The sequence below is a fragment of the Ciona intestinalis genome, chromosome 14 (genome assembly GCF_000224145.3).
Source record: "Ciona intestinalis chromosome 14, KH, whole genome shotgun sequence".
NCBI lineage: Eukaryota > Metazoa > Chordata > Ascidiacea > Phlebobranchia > Cionidae > Ciona > Ciona intestinalis.
Genome location: NC_020179.2, coordinates 2,904,185 through 2,922,546, shown reverse-complemented (window position 1 = coordinate 2,922,546; position 18,362 = coordinate 2,904,185). Strand labels below are relative to the sequence as shown.

Here is an 18,362-nt window from a genome sequence, read left to right as displayed (position 1 = left end):
AGAATGTTTAACAACTGTTGTTTTGTCACTATATCCTTTTTTCGTTTAAAATGCTTCTAAATCTTTGCTACCATAATTAACTACCAAAGAGACGAATAAAGTTATAACTTATTTAAATTATTATTAAACTACCTCATTAAATGTGCCAGCCATACAAAAATGTGTCACCAACCTAGCTTTGTAATTTTTTCAGGTCTGTACACCTTAATGGCTGGATTTTCCGCCATGCTGGTGTCAAAGGAATATTTCATCTACACACCTGATACTTGGTATGCAGCTACACTGCTATTAACTGTAGCTGGTCTTAATAAGATGGCAGGCAAAGATATTAGAAACCTGTTTGATAACATGAGGACTGTAAGTTAACTAATATTCTGTGAATCTGACCCTGACCTGGTACTCATACTTAAGAGTAGGACGATTCTTATGCAATAAAATACAGTTGGATCTTGTGCTATGAAATAGGTGTAGAATCTGTTCTATTTTTATATAAAAGACTGGACGAATCCATTTAGGCAAAATAAAATATATATATACCTGTATTTTATTATACCATTTGTGATATATGATTAATTTTTGTCAGTTACATATTTTATAAAGTGGCTGTACACAGTATCGGGAATTCGTCCGTTTTGTCTGTTTTGTCCGGATTTCGCTGTCACATGCGGAATTGGACACAGGTTTGCATACGACTTCGCATGCCGGATACTGTGTACAGCCACCTCTAGTGGTAATTGTATTAACTTAACCTAATTGAATACGAATATTTTTGTGACACCATTTAAAAAAACGATGAAATTTCTTGCTGCAACATTTTTAGCTGAGATCTCTTAAAATCTGTAATAGAAAGGACCAAAATTAAAAACACAAGCTGTTTTTAATCTATAGTATACAGATTTTAGAGCTATCAATATTCAAATTTACTACGGATCGCTGCAAAGCCGTCAATTAAAAAGTTTCAAAAACTTAACTTATCTAATAATACAGGATGAATTGAAAGCATTGGACCAAGTTAAGAGCGATCAGATGGAAGATTTAAAACAAACTGTTGATGAAATTAAACTTGAACAGTGGAGATCTGGTTCTGCAGAAATGATCAACGATGCTTTAAAGGTATTTACTTTTAGCCTGTTAACGAAGTCGTTAAATGAAGACTGTTGTTCGTTATATTCGTTTGTTACCTATTTTTAGATTTAGGATTGAATTTATAATTGGAAATTTTACATGTATGGACTCCTAGGCGCCAAGCCCTCAGGTTTACCCGGAAATATTCTGCACCGCAATAATCAGAAATTGGATTTATGATTGAAATTTTACATGTATGGACTCATAGACGCCCAAACTTTTAGGCATATCGTGGAATTTTCTGCATTGCAATGCAATAATCAGGAAGAATTGAAAGTAAATTTGTTTCACATAGCGCATGATTTAACTAACCTTGCCTCCCTTGTGTTTTACAAAGTTTGTCGCCTATTAATGTACTAGACAGGGACAACTGTTGGATAGAATTAAGAATTACTATAAATTTTCACAAGTAGTGTAGCTGTAAGGTTTTAAAATAGTGTGTTTTTTCAACAGAACAACCTTGCTATGATGCTTGAGACGGAGTATTTAAATCGACAAGCTGCAGTTGTTGAAGCTGTTAAGCGAAAGTTGGATTACCAGGTGTGTATTTGTAATTAAACTATACCTAAATACTATTGTGCTTTTATGACTGAATTTAAGACCATCTATTACAAGATTTCATTATGTACATGGTAACTCGTAATCTAGCACGAGGTGTATGAAACAGAACACCAGTGCTATAACCGCTGTTGTTTTCTGGCCTAGCGAGGATAAAATAAGTTACATTCGTCTATATCTGTATATGACCATTCTTCAACCTTTATTTCAACCGATGTGGAAGAAAAAGTTTTTGTCTTGCGATCTTAGGATTTCTTTTACGTTCAACAACCTACATATTTTGTATTTTGTTTTTCCCATTAGGTTGAAGTACAGAAGGTAGACTCCCAACTTGCCCATGGTCACATGGTGAAGTGGATTGAAGAAAAAGTGATGAACACGATCACACCCGCTTCTGTTAGTATTTCTACTATTTTATAAATGCAGGATATTCTATTCCAGTGCTCTTTAACCTTTTTTGGGTTGGTGAACCCCTAAAGTTGTCGCGACGAACTCATGCACCCCTGATTGCTTTAACGTAAAAATAATGACGTTTCGCAATTTCCCGTGATGCAAATATAGAATTCATATAAAAAAAACTGTTAAGGAAAGTGGCTAAATTTGTTAAAAATGTTGAAAACTGAATAATATTGGTGAAAATTGTTGAAGCTTGTGATGCACCCTTGTATACACTTTTGCACTGGTGCACCCCTGGCATATTTTGATGCACCCTAGGGTGCACCGTGCACACTGGTTGAAGAGCACTGTTCTATTCTATAAAGGGCCTACAGCTTAGGATTTACACCAGAATGGTCCATTCCCCCAGCCCTAAAAGCTCACTTATTACTCTATATTAAGTACTTTCTAAAAGTATTTTTAGTGGTCTAAAAATAATACTGAAAGAGATAAATTATGGATTTTTTTTATAACTTTTAATTTTTTTTGTATGGTATAGGCTACCAGTGTGTTTTAAATTACAGTGGCAATATTTAACCATTTCAATAATTGACATTGTTCAGTATTCTACTCCTTTATTCTCTATAACAGGTTGTTAAGCACATTACAAATTTGGTTGGACAGCTGCATATGTACAACTGATTTTATTTCAAGCCCTTCTAATTCTATTTAAACTATATTTTATTCCTTTCCAGCAAAAGGCAACACTAGCGGCTTGCATTGCTCAACTTAACGCGATGCCAGGAAAATAAGAAGTTATTGTTCAGTCGTTCATTCTTTAGTTTGTTCCGTGCTACACTGGCTATAAGTTCACTTTGTGTCAAATTTTCAACAAATTTTACGACTTTTCCCGATATTTCCGTATGGATATTTAAAAATAATTTCAGTTGTAACTTGGATCTCTTTTATTTGGAATAACAACGTCCAGATTAGGTGGCATACGATGCGTGCAGTAGATTTATTTTTAAAGCACTAAAGGTTCACGAATACGATTAGTTCGTGTGTTAGGTACAGTACAGAAGTCTTGTTTTTTGAAAAGGTACTAAAGGGCACACCATAAATGGCATGTCTTAAAATAATTCGTGACTCTTAAGGCTGTAAAGGGTCACGTATGATGTATTGCGTGCCCTTACGATACTGTAAATGGGTCGCGATTTGTATAAAAATAATACTGTAGAAGGGTAACGGTAATCAGAATAAATTTATCGAATTTTTTCCTAGCGTAGTGAGGAAATGGCATCGTTACAAGACGGATGTTAGTTCCGTTTCAAGGCGTTAAAAGAGGTCAGGACTTGACCAGTTAATGTCTTTAAGATACAGTAAAGAGGTTGCGATTAATTACATGTCTGTTGTATTAACCACATTCTACTCTAAACCGTGCGCTTTACTGTTGTGATGAAAGGAAGTGTACGCTTCTATACTAAGTTGGTTTTCGCAGAAGCACCGCTTGCGAGGTATACAACCTGTCCTTACGTCACACCGCAGGTGGAATATTTCTGCGTATAGTTGCAAAGTTTTGACGTCATTGCGTTGTCTTCAAAGGGAAATTGTTTCTGTCTTTCTTTAATTCACGGTACTTTTAACTGGTGGTCAGAAAGCTTGGGTTACGGGCTTGTATATATTCGGTAGAATTTTACCAGCGTTTCAGCGAAGTATGCACCTTTTAGTTGAAAAAAAGAAGATCGCAATAAACTGACAATACATTTATATTATTTGCATAGGCTGCTAGACTAGCATATAAAGAGATTAGAGTTTGAATTCAGCGTATTCATTCACTCAAGTTATTTTGCATAGGATACTATTTAGTAGAGTTAGAGTTCTATCTTTGCGTATAAAAAATGTCGGTCGCTGCAAAACCTCAGACTCTTCAAACATCCTCAAGTGAAAATAAGGATTTTCTTAAGCCAGAAGATGGAAGCAGAACGCCGTCTCCACAAAAACGCAGGCATTCCAAGGATTCATCCCCAAGACACAGTAGGCGTGGAAGCTGGTACTCCCCATCAAAAGATTTCCTTAAAAACAGCCCTACCTTCAGCAAGGCAATGGCCAGTGCACAGAGCAAGTTGTCTGATATGAAAGCACAGGCAAAGCAACTGATTCGAAAAGTAAGTGAAATTTGACTAAATTGGACACACACCATTCGCCGCATATAGTGGTATGGTGTATAATGACTACCGTTAGTGCATAACATTCCATATTTTGTAATCGTGTTTTATAATTGACAACGTTAATTTAGAGTCACGGGGCTACGGTTATACCATAGTACACTTCAGTATACTATGGTTATACGATTCTGTACATACACTTTATTTACTGTCGAATGTAACAATAATTAGAAAAAAGACGAATAGTAAGTTGGGGTAATATGGGACACCTTTTCATTTATTTTTTTTGTCCTTATGGCAGTAAACAAAGAATATTTAAAAAAATAAAACCCAGAACTTCCATAGGCCGTTGATAATTACTTTAAACACGATACGAATATTTAAATATTCTGTGCTTTAGGTGTCCCATCTTACCCCACAGTACTTCAGCAATCTTTACCTGGCCTACTATACGTTATAATTTCGAATTTATTAAACATCCTATTCACCCAATATTTTTATTTAGCCCGCCGCAATCATAAGACAAGATTGGTCAGCTGTTACAGAATCAGTTGCGGCAGTTGTACCGGAGCAGTTACCACTCCCAACACCTGAGTCTCCCACAGACATGGCATGTGAGATGTTCAAATCCAACGTTTGGTGGAGTAAGTTAAAACACGCAACCGACAAAAATCTAGTCCAACGAATTATTATATGATATATTATTTTGTAAAATTGCATATATCATCGGTCGTATTTTAATAGAATCAAAATTAGAATAGAAAAGGTTATAAAATATAGTAGGGTGGGGGAAGATGGGACACCTTTTCATTCGATTTTCTCGTACATTTTGGTAGTAAACAAAGAACATTCAAGGAATTATAAAACCTTGTCTTCGCGACTTTCACAGCCCGTTGTTAATTGTTTAAAACACGACCAGAGTATTTATATATTTTGTGCTAAAGGTGTCCCATCTTTCCCCACCCCACTATACAAGTAACCGACAAAATCTATAGTCTAACGAATTAAATTCTGAAAAATATAGACAGTGGCATATAGATTGGAAACCTTTAACATATAATATTCAAATATCCTGACCGCGTAGTTTAAACAATCAACAAGGACCTGGTCAGATTAAAAACGTGATAATTCAAACTAAGCTTCTGACATTTATAGGGTTATGTTACACCAGCCATGCCCAGATTTGGTTTAGATAAAGTGGTCGACATGTTTATGCTACAGTTATATAGTCTAGTCAAATCAAATGTATACCGTTCTGTGGGTATGGAATATATATACTATATATCACGCATAAGGAGTGCCTGTAGTGTCAGTATATAACGTGTATATGTCGGTTATGTACGAGCAGTAGGTGTGTACGTAAAGTTCGTTAAGTCGATGTATCCCAATGTCGACCAACGAAATATTAACATATAAATGAAATTCACAATGTAATGTTTTAATATATATTAGAGTGGGGGAAAACGAGACACATTTTTATTTTATTTTCCCGTTACATTTGCTTGGTAGTACACAAAGAACATTCAATGAAATATAAAACTGCACTTTCATGACTGCCATACACCGTTGTTAATTATTGAAACACGATCAGGATATTTGAATAATATGTGCTAAAGTCCCGTCCATCCTCACCCGACTATATATTCACACATAATAATGTTCACAGGTCAGGAGAACCTGATGCGTGACTAAATGAGCAAACAGAAATCTTAGTCACAAGTTTACTTCTACGAAATATGATTTACGTTTCGTAACCCTATAGGCTAAACTTAATTTATACCGTTTTAGGTTTAGCAGCCATGTTTTCATTTGGTACTTTTATTGCCCGTAGGCTGTTTCAACGACTGTCTTTTTACTGCTAATTCCCTTATCTTTGCTGTTTTAAAAAATCTTCGTTATTATATTTAGGAAAATACATTACATTTTTGTTAAATACAGTAGGGTGGGGAAGATGGGACACTTTTATCACATAATATCTAAACATCATATCATGTTGTAAATAATTAACAACGGTCCATGGAAATCGTGAGAATATGGTTTATAATTCTTTAAATATTCTTTGTTTACTACCAAATGGGACGGACAAATAGAGTGAAAAGTTATCCCATCTTCCCCACCCTACTACTATATAATATAACTTGCCTTTCCGAAGTAATAACATCGTCTTATCCTTACATTTCAGTGAAGGACAACAAACAAATGTGGCACCCATGTGATAAACACGTCATATCTAAGATATCGAACTTTGAGTTTAAACACGACCGTGTATTTGGCTTCTGGGTAAATCTTGTGACCACAGAGTCAAAGAATTGTGCGTTTAAATGGAAACAGGGCGATGCTAGAATCGCCTATTTTGACGTCGTTAATGATTTGGACACCGTTATAGGTAGGAACGAGTTGGAGTTATTAAATCATCGTGTGTGGTTTTTGATTTGGTGTATAAATCTTTAGAAATTCTTTTCGGTTATAAAACTAAATGCAGCTTAACTACGTCGATGTATTTATTGCATGCTATACATTTCTGAGCATTACGTATATAGTAGAGTGGGTAAAGATAGAACGTCTTTTTATTCCATTTTTTTGTCCCATTTGGTAGTAAACAAAAAACATTCAAGGAAATACAAAACCGTATCCCTCCGACTCCCATAGGCCGATTTAAATTGTTTAAAACACGATTGGGATATTTGGATATTATGTGCTAAATGTCCCCCCAGCCTACTATAAATTAGCAGATATTGGCAATATAAGCTGTATTATATAGCTTGGTGTAAATATGTTAAACCAGGACCGCCTGACCACCATTGGAAAATGCCACTCTGGCTTCGAGCGCAAAGGTTTCGTATCCACTGCTATGACAACCCATGCTGCATAGACGAACCTCTTATATGTACCGAGCAATGGTTGGAAGACGAGCTAACGTTTAAGCTCCAACATTCATCCAAGAATGCCAGTCCTGTAAGCGGGAGCCCAAAACGTCGGAATAGATTCTTAGTTGTCACTTGCGAAAAACCCTTTCTTCCGAAACCGGTTTACAGCAAAAATCCGAACAGTTGAGAAACACTTTTACGCATGGCCCATGAGGAATATAGACGTTTAAAACTGATAGAAAAAACAGAGGCCTATGTAACGAATTAGCCATGATTAATACAAACTAACAGTCTATACAATGGTATTATGATGTATAGATACACATGTTCAAATTATAATTTTCCAGACCGAGTTATGACACATCTTTATAATCATTAATCTTTTCTGTCAAAAAGTAAATAAAAGCTCACTTTTTTCTTTATGTATTTGTGTCTCGCATGTGTCACTACTTTTTAAATAAATGCATCACCTTTAATAATGCCGGGTCTGTGTCCTCTTACCCGACAGTTATTTTGGTTGGTTTCCACGCCCGCTGAGATTCGATAGATAGATCCCTCCTGTGGTAATGCCGAGTTGTTATCTTGATAGCTGTTATGCGCACAAAATCTCCGCAAAACCAACTAAAACAAACGGTAATTTTAAGAAACAAGATTCTTCACTAAAGTTTCACGGCCTTATTATAGAAAACCTAGAACAAAAATGCAGCTTCGAAATTTTGATCTAAACAACTAATATGCATGAGATGAATGCAGCTGTTGTTTTATCCGCTTTTGCGCGCTTGAAAAAAATGTGCGTTAACAGTTTCAAACTAAGTTTGCGATAAAATCGACTGAATTGTAAACGCCTTAAATGCATGGCTGCGCGATAAATGATGAATGTAGTTGAAAACGTCAAACAACCACTAAGGTGCGTTAGAGATCTGCAGATATTTCAAAAGTGTTGTGAGTCATGCAGTATGACGCACAAAATGCGTTATAATGTCATATTTAAAAGTTTAGAAAAAGATCTTATCTTAAAACCCACGCAAGAAACGTTTATTTTAAAGGTAAATCATCGAAAAGATATACCGATTTCGTTTTCTTTGAATTGAGTCTTTAAATCACTGCCCTAATATTTCTTTTAGTAAGACCCTTACCACAGCCTATACCAATATAAAAACGTCCTGTCATTTTACTTCTAAGTATTCCACGTACCGTTTCTAAAATTAATTCCCTTATTAGTATCTTTGAACCTAGTTTAACTTTACACAAGGGCTACGTTGGCGCTCGCCCCATTTAATTTAATAGACGGTTATTACAAGTATTGACGTATTAAACAGGACCATTAACATGACCCTAAGCTTATATTACCTTGCGACTTGATTCTTATTTTGTGTATAATTTCCGTGCGCCCTGTAAACAAGTCACCGGTCAGTTTAAACGACATTAGTTGCCCGAGGGAACAAATGTCCCGCATATAATCTGCCATAAAAAGACTTAATACGTGTTTATTGAACTATCCAAATTCCATGACGAACCAAAGCTACCCTGAGGCCCGGTATGGACTCGAACGACTACACTTATTACATCAGTTTTAACCTGAATGTAATAGGCTTAAATTGGCGGTCAGTCTGCCCACGCCTTACCGTCAAGTAATAACGAGGTGTGCTGTCGGCCACGTAGCTCCGTGACAAGGTAACGCGGTTTAGGTCAGCGACAACGTTTTCGGAATTCGGAGTAATAAATATTACGAACAAGCTCAAGGACGAATAAGGCTCCGTCGTTGTCAAAAACCGGTTTTGGAATTGAACAGAAACCCGCATATAAATAGTGAGCTACCGATAAAGTTTACACAGAAGACTGGACAGAACGAACTGATAGCAGTCAGTTGCTAGAATACTGTTTAAATGAATGTTATATCTTCAGAAATGACAAAGGAATTTTCGTTTTTAACTTTCGACATTAAAAATAATGCATTGTCTAAACAAAATTTATAAGTTGATAAAATACGTGTCTTCTTGGCAACGTTTTCGGCGGTTAAGTCTCGAAAAAAGCGCCAGAAAACTTGTTAAACCTGAAAGATTAAGCTCCATGTAGTACGTGGTTGCATATGATTGCTCAGCTGATGTTGCATCAGCTTCGAGCTCGCTTTCAAAAGGTGAATCACGTTACCGCTGCTGTTTTGGATATACACAAATAGCTTGCCCCAGGTGTAGGTGCTCTTATGCGCTCGTGTACTTGTATACGGATTGTGGTATATACTTATCATGTCTCGCCGGGGATTACGTGTGTCTTCTTGAAACGTGTCTTACGTTCTATATAAAGGGAATTTGTAACCCAAGTTGTCATTCGCCGACAGTTACCTTAACTAACGCTATCGAATGAATGAATAAATGTAACTTATTTATTCTCGCATGGCGGGCAATGGCAGATGTTATACAACGGGTGTTCTGTTTCATACAACACGTGCCGACTTACGAGTTACGACGTATGTAACTTTGTGCGTGAATATTTTTATGAAGTTAGAAAAGTTAGGTCTATTCTTACCGCTGTTAAACGAGGCTACTGCATGCGTGTATCTTTTATATCATGTGTTGCTTTTCCAGGACTTTAAATTTACTACAAATATGAATAAATTACTTTTCCCACTGATCACCATTTTGGTTTCTGTGTCCGCACAACAACTGCCACCCCCAACCGACCTTGCAGCTGTAGCAAGATCGAATGCCGTTGGTATAACATGGTCCCCTGTTGAAGGAGCTGAAAAATACGTGGTTAGTAGATTGATAACCATATTTTATTTGTTTTCAAATGCAGTAACGAATATTAATTTAATTATAAAGCGAAGAGAAGGAAATTTTAGCAGCAAAATGATAGTCGTTAAAATCACGCTGCATAATTAAAAACTATAGTCAAATATACCTCACAAAAATTGTTAAATAAACAGTTAAGTTTGTTGCTGCAGAAACGTTTGCTCGCCTTTGCGTACGAAAGTGTAGCCTATAAAACGAAACAAAATTATTTGTTGTATTTTTTTTTAACTATATAGCGGAATATTCGTTCTAATAACGTATTAAAACATCTAGATCTACTTTTGCCACTGAAAAATAGAAAAATACTCATGCTAATATTTTTTCCAGGCAACTATAGTTTCGAACGATATGACTGTCGACACTTCGGAAACCAGAGCAGCGTTCGGTGGTCTTGAACCAATGACAACTTACACTGCTAGTGTTGTAGCTGTTGGTGTGAACGATTCCTATGGCGTTCCTGCATTCATTGACTTTGAGACTTGTACGTAATAATCCTTTCATTCCCAAACAGTGTAATTCACTCTGCATTTTTTTTAAATGAAAGAATTTATTTCGTATGGTTTCGAAGCCTTTCCTATTGTACTGTTACTATGAGATTTCTTTGGACATTTTTCATAGTTAGATCTTCCTTTAACAAACTAGTAAATTTACTACCCATTTGTAAAATATGTCCAAAACTTAGTTTGTAAACTATACTAAATGGATATAAGCCTTAAATAACAGTATAACCACTGAAGCTAGTAGTTCTTATAACAATCATTTCTTACAGTGGCAGCAAAGCCTACAAACTTGCAAAATGTATACGAGGAGACAACGGAAAACATGTTGGTTATATCTTGGGACCAAGTTAATGGAACCATTGACCATTTGGTAGAAATAACTACAACCGATGGGGGACCAGTTGGTAAGTCAAACCATTTTGAAAACATCGATTACATATGATTGGTAGTCGCTGTAGAACCACGGTTTGATGCGCATGTCTGTAACTCAGAGATTATGCGTTCAAGGCTCGACGCTGCCACCATGAGGGTGTGTGTTTTGGAAAAAAACACAGATCAATAAAATTACATACGAGTTTTCTCGTAAGTGAGGTCTATGAAGCATACACCGTATTATAGCGAATTTCGTTGCCCCGCCACAAGGGGATAAAAAAGTTAACTTGATTTTAACTTTCTTACTTTTAAAGATTCTGCATCAATCAGCGTGGTCGACAACAAGGCATACATCAACGGACTTGAGAAATACACTTTCTATGGCCTCACTGTCCGTGCGATCACCGACGGAGGGCAGATGGGAGACCAAGAAGAATTCAGGTAGATTTTTAATACAGAACATTCGTATCATTATAACTTGTCACCTGCCTGCGGAGTGGGTAAACTGTCACACACGGGCGTCATTTTGCGCAATGTTTTTAGTCTAGCGCCGTAAACACAGTGTTTAAGCGTGTTTACAAGTTACGGGTTATAGTTTAATAATATCGTTGTGCGGGCGTGTGTTTTTTTGATGCGAGCAAAACACTTACAAAAAAATATAAAAGCCCTGAAAAAATGTTATCTACAAAGTTACATACCTGGTAACTGGTAAGAGGGTGCGAGTTTTGTGAAACAGGACACCCGTGTTATTTGCCATATTGTCCCACTACGCGAGGACAAATAAGTAACATTTACTTGTGCCGCTGGGTAAAATATGACCACTTTAGTATCATAGGTTGCTTATCTTTAAGCCTAACCGAATTTCAATTAAACAAACGAATTTACGCAGTGCAAGAACAGCCGGAAAAGGCTTGAAAGTCACTGCATGGTGGGTTGGCGCAACTACCTTTGGAGGAGAAGCCACAATCTACAGAGACTTCATTATTCCTCCTGGAGAATTCCATGTGGTGGTACAACTGACCTGCCCGGTTGCTGAAATAGTGGTAAGTAAAAAAACCTAAAAACTTGAATACAGACATGCAAAAAAATTGTCGTGGGCTATTAAACTAAAAATAGCCGTGGGCTATTAAACTAAAAAGGTATAGCCGCCATAACCAATACTAAAAAGGAGATAAAATTATTCGCTTGTCTTCCATAGCCTTCGTAAAACAGTAATCACCCCAAAAGTTTCATTCGTAGTAATTTGTAAGCGGACACAAGGTGTATGAAACAAAACACCGGTATTATGACGAGTGTCGTTGTCCCGCCACACAAGGATAACCATAAGTTTTATTCAATCATTTATTATTTGGTTTGTATGTTTAGGTATGGAACGCTAACCTTGATATGGATAACTCCGACACTTCAACCGGTATGTACCGCATCGTGCAAGACGAGTTGTGGATGAGAGAACGACCTGAGATCAACTTTAACTTTAACAGAGGAAACCTTACGTAAGAAAAAAATTGTCTTGCAGCTCGAATAGTTGCTTATTGTGGTAGCCCATTTACAAGTGAGGCAATGGGCCAACTCTGGCATTTCTCCTGCCTTGTCGAATGATATTACACATAAATGTAAAAGCTCACTTATAAAACCAATTATAGTTTAAAATCGCACTGTATTTTGAAATCATAACAGCTACTAAATGAGGGAGAGAATGGCTTTTGTACAAATATGTTTAAACGTCTGGGTAGGCCAAGACATTTTCATTGTATTCAATAAACTTTCAAAAGTCTTAACTTGCATATGTTATCTAGCGATGAGTGCGACCTGCAGGTAGGAAACATCACCGTTAATTTCAACCCCCCACCAGTTGCTGTTGTAGCAGACACACCACAAGATACACGTAAGTAGAACTTATTTAAAAAAGTAGCACTTATTTAACTTAGGTCTACGACTATTAACCAAAGACAAACAAATGCCTCAATTGCGTTTATATGACCGCAAATTTAACCTGCTATTTTTCCCTCAATGTAACATACGCAGATTTGTTTATTTTTATTCCGATTTGAAATCCTTTTTGTCATTCCAGCACTTGATATAACTACGTCGTCTTGGGGAGTCGGCGGTATGGTTCAAATTAACATGGGAGTTACATACATCAACCCCGCCAACCCGGTAAGTAGTTAGTAGATATATTTATATAGTAGGGTGGGGTAAGATGGTACACACATTTTATTTTATTTTCTCGTCCCATTTGGTAGTGAACAAAGAACATTCAAAAAATTATAAAACCGTATCCTCTTGACTCCCATATAGACCGTTGTTAATTGTTTAAAGCACAATCCGGATATTTAGATGATATGTTCCAAAGGTGTCCCGTATTCCCCCATCCCACTATATATTCATCACTATTCCGTTCTGTGATCTAAAGTTAACATTTTGATTATTTGAATTTTCAATATAGGATGCCGGTGATATGGGAGGTACTTTGATTGCAAAACCTGCAAGTGGAACTTTTGTTATCGTCGTCGACAGCGGTTCTGCTTGCCCAGAGGGTATTACTGTCACTGTGAGTAATTTGTGTCGTCGGAAATTTTATCTTCAATTAATAATATCACAACGTTCGCTTTATTCAAGGACATGCCAATATTTAACATAACATATAGTACGGTGAGCGAAGATGGGGCATCTTTTCTATCTAATTTAAATGTCTGTTGTTAATTGTTTAAACCACGATCCGTGCATTTGTATATTACGTGCTAAAAATGTCCCATCTTCCCCCAAAGTACTATAAATGTTTAATTATCCCTTTGAATACAATATAGACAAGCTAGTTAAAACAAGAGAAGGGAAGTAAATACGGAACACATTGATATCCAAACTTGACCTAAATAAATTAACGTTTACTTTATTTCACAGTCCAAATGGGGATTGACCACACCTGTTAGCTTGCAGCCTGATCCCAGCACACCAAACATCTTGTATTTTGTCCAACTTGGAAACCAGTGGTTCAGTAACAGCGCAGGTAAGACCACTAAACTATCAGGACCGAAAAAGTTACACCAGCGGTTACTCGTAAGCTGGCACGAGGTAAATAAAACAGAAAACCTGTGTTATAACGACCGCCGTTTAATAATAAATGCTTCGCCACGGGGGGCTATAATAAGTTACATTCATTCTTTTATACATATGGCATTTTATGTTAGAAAGTAAACTATACACGCTATAGCGTCTACATATTTTACCAGCTGTGCGTGTTTTCCAAGTACTTTAAATATTTTATTTCTCTCCAGGTTTCGTTTACACCCGAAACTGTCTTGACGTGAGTGGCATTTCGGTGTCTGTATCTGAAAATCCAAGTTTGGTTGCTTTGGCTTTCAATTAATTAAACAGTGCTTGTAAATTCGACTAAACAAAAACTTAAACAGAAATTAAACTTATTTGGAACATTGTACGTAATACATGACATTGGCTTAAAATAGACCAGACAGGATGTGAAATGCTGCAGTTATTACTACTTTCTTCATATGTGCAAATGATCTATTCTAAATAGCCTAATTCTTAAGCTTTTAGAATCCATTACTTTGATTTTAATCTGGATCATATCGTAAACTGTCTTAGTTAATGTTAATATATTTATACTAAGAATCGAACTTCGATATTAATAAACAACAAATCAAAACTATCTCAGGCTGTTTTGTTTTTTGATCTTTCGATATGTTTAAATCAAATTTCCAAAATATATTCGGTTCTGTTTTACATGTAAAAGTAAAATTTGTAATGTAAATTACATTATAAATATCATAGGGCTTCTCACGTTACTTGAATAATAAACTCCCCGATGTTAATCATACATCGACGTTTTTATTCGCATGTATGGGAAATTACCAGGTTATTTTAATAACATGCTTTCTTCGTTTCTTGCTTGTCGAAGACTGGAAGAGCTAGTCTGCACAGTATGGCAGGTGCACAAGCGATATTATTTACAAAATTTTAGTTATGCACGCATGCCAATTTATTAAACAATCAAAAAATATAAGTTCTAGGGGTTAGTGGTTAGCAAATAAGCTGGGGGGAGGGAGATTCTTCACTAGCACCAAAATACGTATTAAGTTAAGGGTTAGGGCCTAGGGTTTAGTAAATCAAGTAGAGGGAGGATTCTTCACCAGCATCATACCTGTGCCTTTTTTTACAGTGTCATAGCTCCAGTATGCACCAGCTTAAAAAACTTTGTTTGTATAACCGTATATTGCCAATAACTGGCTCACAATCCTGGTCAAATGCTCGTAATGTTTTTAACTATACTGGGTGTATGGTAGCAAGACATAACCTTTGCTTTCCACAATTGCTTCAGTGTTCTATTTTAAGAAGTATAGGGTTTCATGAAAAAGAATCAAAAAGGTATATGGCTAAGTGTTTGTATTATATTACATTCAGTACAATTAACAAAACTGCAAACTATACTGTAAAATGCTTTGTTTTTACTTATACCAAACAGTGTTTCACTAATGAAACCTATTAGATGTAATCTTTATAAATTTTGGTTGTTGTAAAATTGACGGTTTAAAAAACTATTTTTTAATGTTTTAACAGAATTGAAGAGAAAATGAAGAAGATGCTTAAAAATCGACCTAAAATGAGAAAAAAGTTTTGTGACGTGTTGCCAGTTAAAAGTAACACTTCTCAAAACGTTTCTCTGAACAGAAAATATCAAAACAAATTGAATAAAAGCGTTTTGTTAAGAGATCAAACTAGAGCAAATATTGTATTAAAAGAAGTTCAGGTAATTGATTTAAGCAGAAAAGTTTGAATATTTTACATTTTTCCTCTAAAAATATATATATACTATATAGTGTGATCTGTTTAATAACTACAACATAGTGGTACTGTATGGGTTCTTAAATTGTTGCCATTCACTACAAAAAATATTTAAAATAGCCCTTAAAAAATAATCACCCAAAGTTGCATAGGTGGTAACTCATAAGCTGGCATGAGATGTATGAAGAGCTGTATATAACAGTTGTTACATAACTTTCACAAAAATCGACTGCCCTTTGATTAAACTACTATTGAATAAAATTAAAACAGTAGACTTGCTATATAAAATGCTTTTATAATTATTTGCATATATAAAAAAGTGAAAAAAAACATCACTCACAAAGTAACATACATGGTAACTCGTAAGCTGGCACGAGGTGTATGAACACCCGTGTTATAACGACTGTCGTTTTCCAACCACGCGATGATAAAGTAAGTTACATTCATTTATTCATTGTCACAGGAAGTTATAGATTCTGGTATTGTCTCAGATGAGTTAAGTCAACTCCATGTACAACTAACAACGTGTACTATGACATCAAAGAATCATTGTTTAATACAATGGGAGTTACAGGGAAGTAAAAGAGACTTCTTTATACAAGAGAATCTTAACAGGTGATTCATTTTTACGCATCTTTACACACTTGAATGTTAGTACCCACTGGGTTGGAGCAAAGTGTTTTGCTCAAGGATACATTCACCAAGGTGGCGCAGCCAGAAAAAAGAAAAAAATATGGGGGTGGTGGGGTTTTAATCAAAAAAAAAAAAAATTTTCAAAAAAAATTAAAAAAAAATTTTTTTTTAAATTTTTTTTAATTAATTTTTTTGGTTTAAAAGAGGGGAGGGGTCACGACACTCTAACCCTTCCTGGCTGCGCCACTGCATACATCCAAAATGTAAGCAGCAATGAGCCTTCAACCCATTACCTTTGGGTTAGAGGCAGACGGCTAACCACTTTGCCAGGGCGCCGGACACTTAAAAACTATGTGGCCATATCTGCTTGTAGTAAGCCATTAGTTGGGAGTTTATGTTGTGTTAAATGGAATCTTGATAAATACTATATGTTCATGAAATCATTCTGCTCCATTATATGTGGGTGAGGTCCTGCAGCATGGTACTCCATGTGACCTGAGAGGCCGAGACTAAGTTAGAGTTACTGTACACCTACCTTGTGCTCAAAGGTTTGAGGCTCCAGGCTGCTATCATTTTGAATGTGTTTCCTTGGGCAACACGCATGACATACTAGTAATTGCTACAAAACAGTGATTCTTTATGGGTTGTTTAAATTATCAGCCATCCAAAAATAATCAGCCATAAAAACTACCCACACACAATTTAAACACAAATAAGAAGTTCCCTGTTTAAATATGTTTTTACTGTAAGCGTGTTTTAACATCTGTTATTTTTATCACTGTTCCTGTTTTTATTTAAAATATTACTAAATTTTTGCTACTGTAATCAAAGAGACAAATAAAAAAAAAATAAAAAATTAAATCCAATTTTTTTAATATTATATCCTGCCCAGATTCGCTGGCGAAATCCGCCACTATCTCATCCATAGCCACATCATCAGTCAAGTTCCAACCTTCCATTTCTTTCTATCGGATCAAGTGATGATGGATGCTAAAGTCCGGGAGCTTCTGGACTCCGGTTTGGTGGACATGGGTCCTCTGGAAGATGAGGATCAGGAAGAAGAAGAAATTGAAGAAGATTTTAGTGAGTATCTTTTAAGACGTAGAATTTACTGAAGTTTTGTGAGTTTTATTTAGGAACAAGAATTTAGTCAGTATTATTTTTTATATAAAAATTTACTGATTTTTTTTAGGAAAAAAATTTAGTAATGGATTTTCAATCAACAGTTTTATTTTATATGTTAGCTTGTCTGGTATAACATATTATATTTTCATACAGTTATTTTTGTATAGGTTTGTTAATAAATGTTTAAGGTATTTAAAATAAAAGGTAGAGTCCTGTGGGGTAAGATGAGACACCTTTAGCACCAAATATATTCTGATCGTGTTTTTAACAATTACCACCAGTCTATAGAAGTCGTGAGGATACGGTTTTATAATTCTTTTAACGTTCTTTGTATACTACCAAATGGGTGGAGAAAATAGAATAAAAGGGTGTCCCATCTTCCTCCACCTTACCATATTATTATTATGGTCACAAGTTTAACTCTACCAGTTATCTGAATCTGTTTTATTAGGTTGGGAGAGAACTAAGAAAAAGGACGAAGTCAACAAATCAATGGTACCAACATATAGCATGTTTGGAATAGATCAGTTTGCTTTAGAAGAAAAGATTTTAAACAAACAGAAATTAGGGAGTAAGTCCATTAAACCCGAAAAGCCAGAGACTTGAAATAGCAGGTGGGATATTCTATTTAAACAAATCTTGTGTGAAATATTCTCACAACCATGGAGACTGGCAGTTATGCCTTGACAAGCATTTGTAAAGACATTTATTTGGTTCTAAAAATATAAATTTATTTGGTTCCGAAAGTAGACTTTTACCTTTTTGTGTAACAAAGCATTTAAATTTATTGCAATCTGGGTTTAAAGTGTCTCACAAATACTGGAATACCGGTGCTGTTAACTTGAAATACTTAGGAAGCTTCTAGAATGGTGTTGTGGCTAAAATTCAGCCATGCTGTATAGGGGATACCCAAGGACCCTTATTAGCACATTTATAACGTCTGCATTGTTATGTTTATTTCTATTGTTTCAACATTCAAGTTTGGCTAAAAGTCAGCTTTGCTATATATAAAGTGATACCCAAGGACCTTTATTGGCACATTTATAAACT

General features: G+C 35.7%; 4 protein-coding genes across 5 annotated transcripts in view; all 4 read left to right on the top strand.

The window, feature by feature from the left end:
- LOC100177870 (ATP synthase F(0) complex subunit B1, mitochondrial) overlaps positions 1 to 3,011 on the top strand; it is a 7,183-nt gene extending 4,172 nt beyond the window's left edge. The window contains exons 6-8 of one of the 2 annotated variants that reach the window (XM_009862529.2): positions 1,579 to 1,665; positions 1,987 to 2,079; positions 2,814 to 3,011. In XM_009862529.2, coding sequence (XP_009860831.1) covers positions 1,579 to 1,665; positions 1,987 to 2,079; positions 2,814 to 2,870 — 237 coding nt within the window. In that variant the 3' untranslated portion in view covers positions 2,871 to 3,011. The remainder of the gene's footprint in view (positions 1 to 1,578; positions 1,666 to 1,986; positions 2,080 to 2,813) is intronic. The other variant, XM_002131911.5, reaches the window with a different exon arrangement.
- Positions 3,012 to 3,908: 897 nt separating this feature from the next.
- Positions 3,909 to 7,566, top strand: LOC108950084. Its single transcript, XM_018814863.2, has 4 exons — positions 3,909 to 4,223; positions 4,729 to 4,867; positions 6,406 to 6,609; positions 7,009 to 7,566. The coding sequence occupies exons 1-4, from the start codon at positions 3,957 to 3,959 to the stop codon at positions 7,275 to 7,277; spliced, it is 879 nt and encodes a 292-aa protein (XP_018670408.1). The 5' UTR covers positions 3,909 to 3,956; the 3' UTR covers positions 7,278 to 7,566.
- Positions 7,567 to 9,654: 2,088 nt separating this feature from the next.
- On the top strand, positions 9,655 to 14,421 carry LOC100184933. The gene is made up of 11 exons (XM_002126329.3): positions 9,655 to 9,843; positions 10,210 to 10,363; positions 10,652 to 10,786; positions 11,069 to 11,195; positions 11,644 to 11,797; positions 12,120 to 12,247; positions 12,551 to 12,639; positions 12,826 to 12,911; positions 13,201 to 13,305; positions 13,656 to 13,761; positions 14,030 to 14,421. The coding sequence occupies exons 1-11, from the start codon at positions 9,697 to 9,699 to the stop codon at positions 14,119 to 14,121; spliced, it is 1,323 nt and encodes a 440-aa protein (XP_002126365.2). The 5' UTR covers positions 9,655 to 9,696; the 3' UTR covers positions 14,122 to 14,421.
- Positions 14,422 to 14,913: 492 nt separating this feature from the next.
- Positions 14,914 to 18,109, top strand: LOC100182565. Its single transcript, XM_002131943.4, has 5 exons — positions 14,914 to 15,137; positions 15,330 to 15,519; positions 16,018 to 16,169; positions 17,080 to 17,270; positions 17,764 to 18,109. Exons 1-5 carry the CDS (start codon positions 14,947 to 14,949, stop codon positions 17,916 to 17,918), a joined length of 879 nt encoding a protein of 292 aa, XP_002131979.1. The 5' UTR covers positions 14,914 to 14,946; the 3' UTR covers positions 17,919 to 18,109.
- Positions 18,110 to 18,362: the final 253 nt, after the last annotated feature.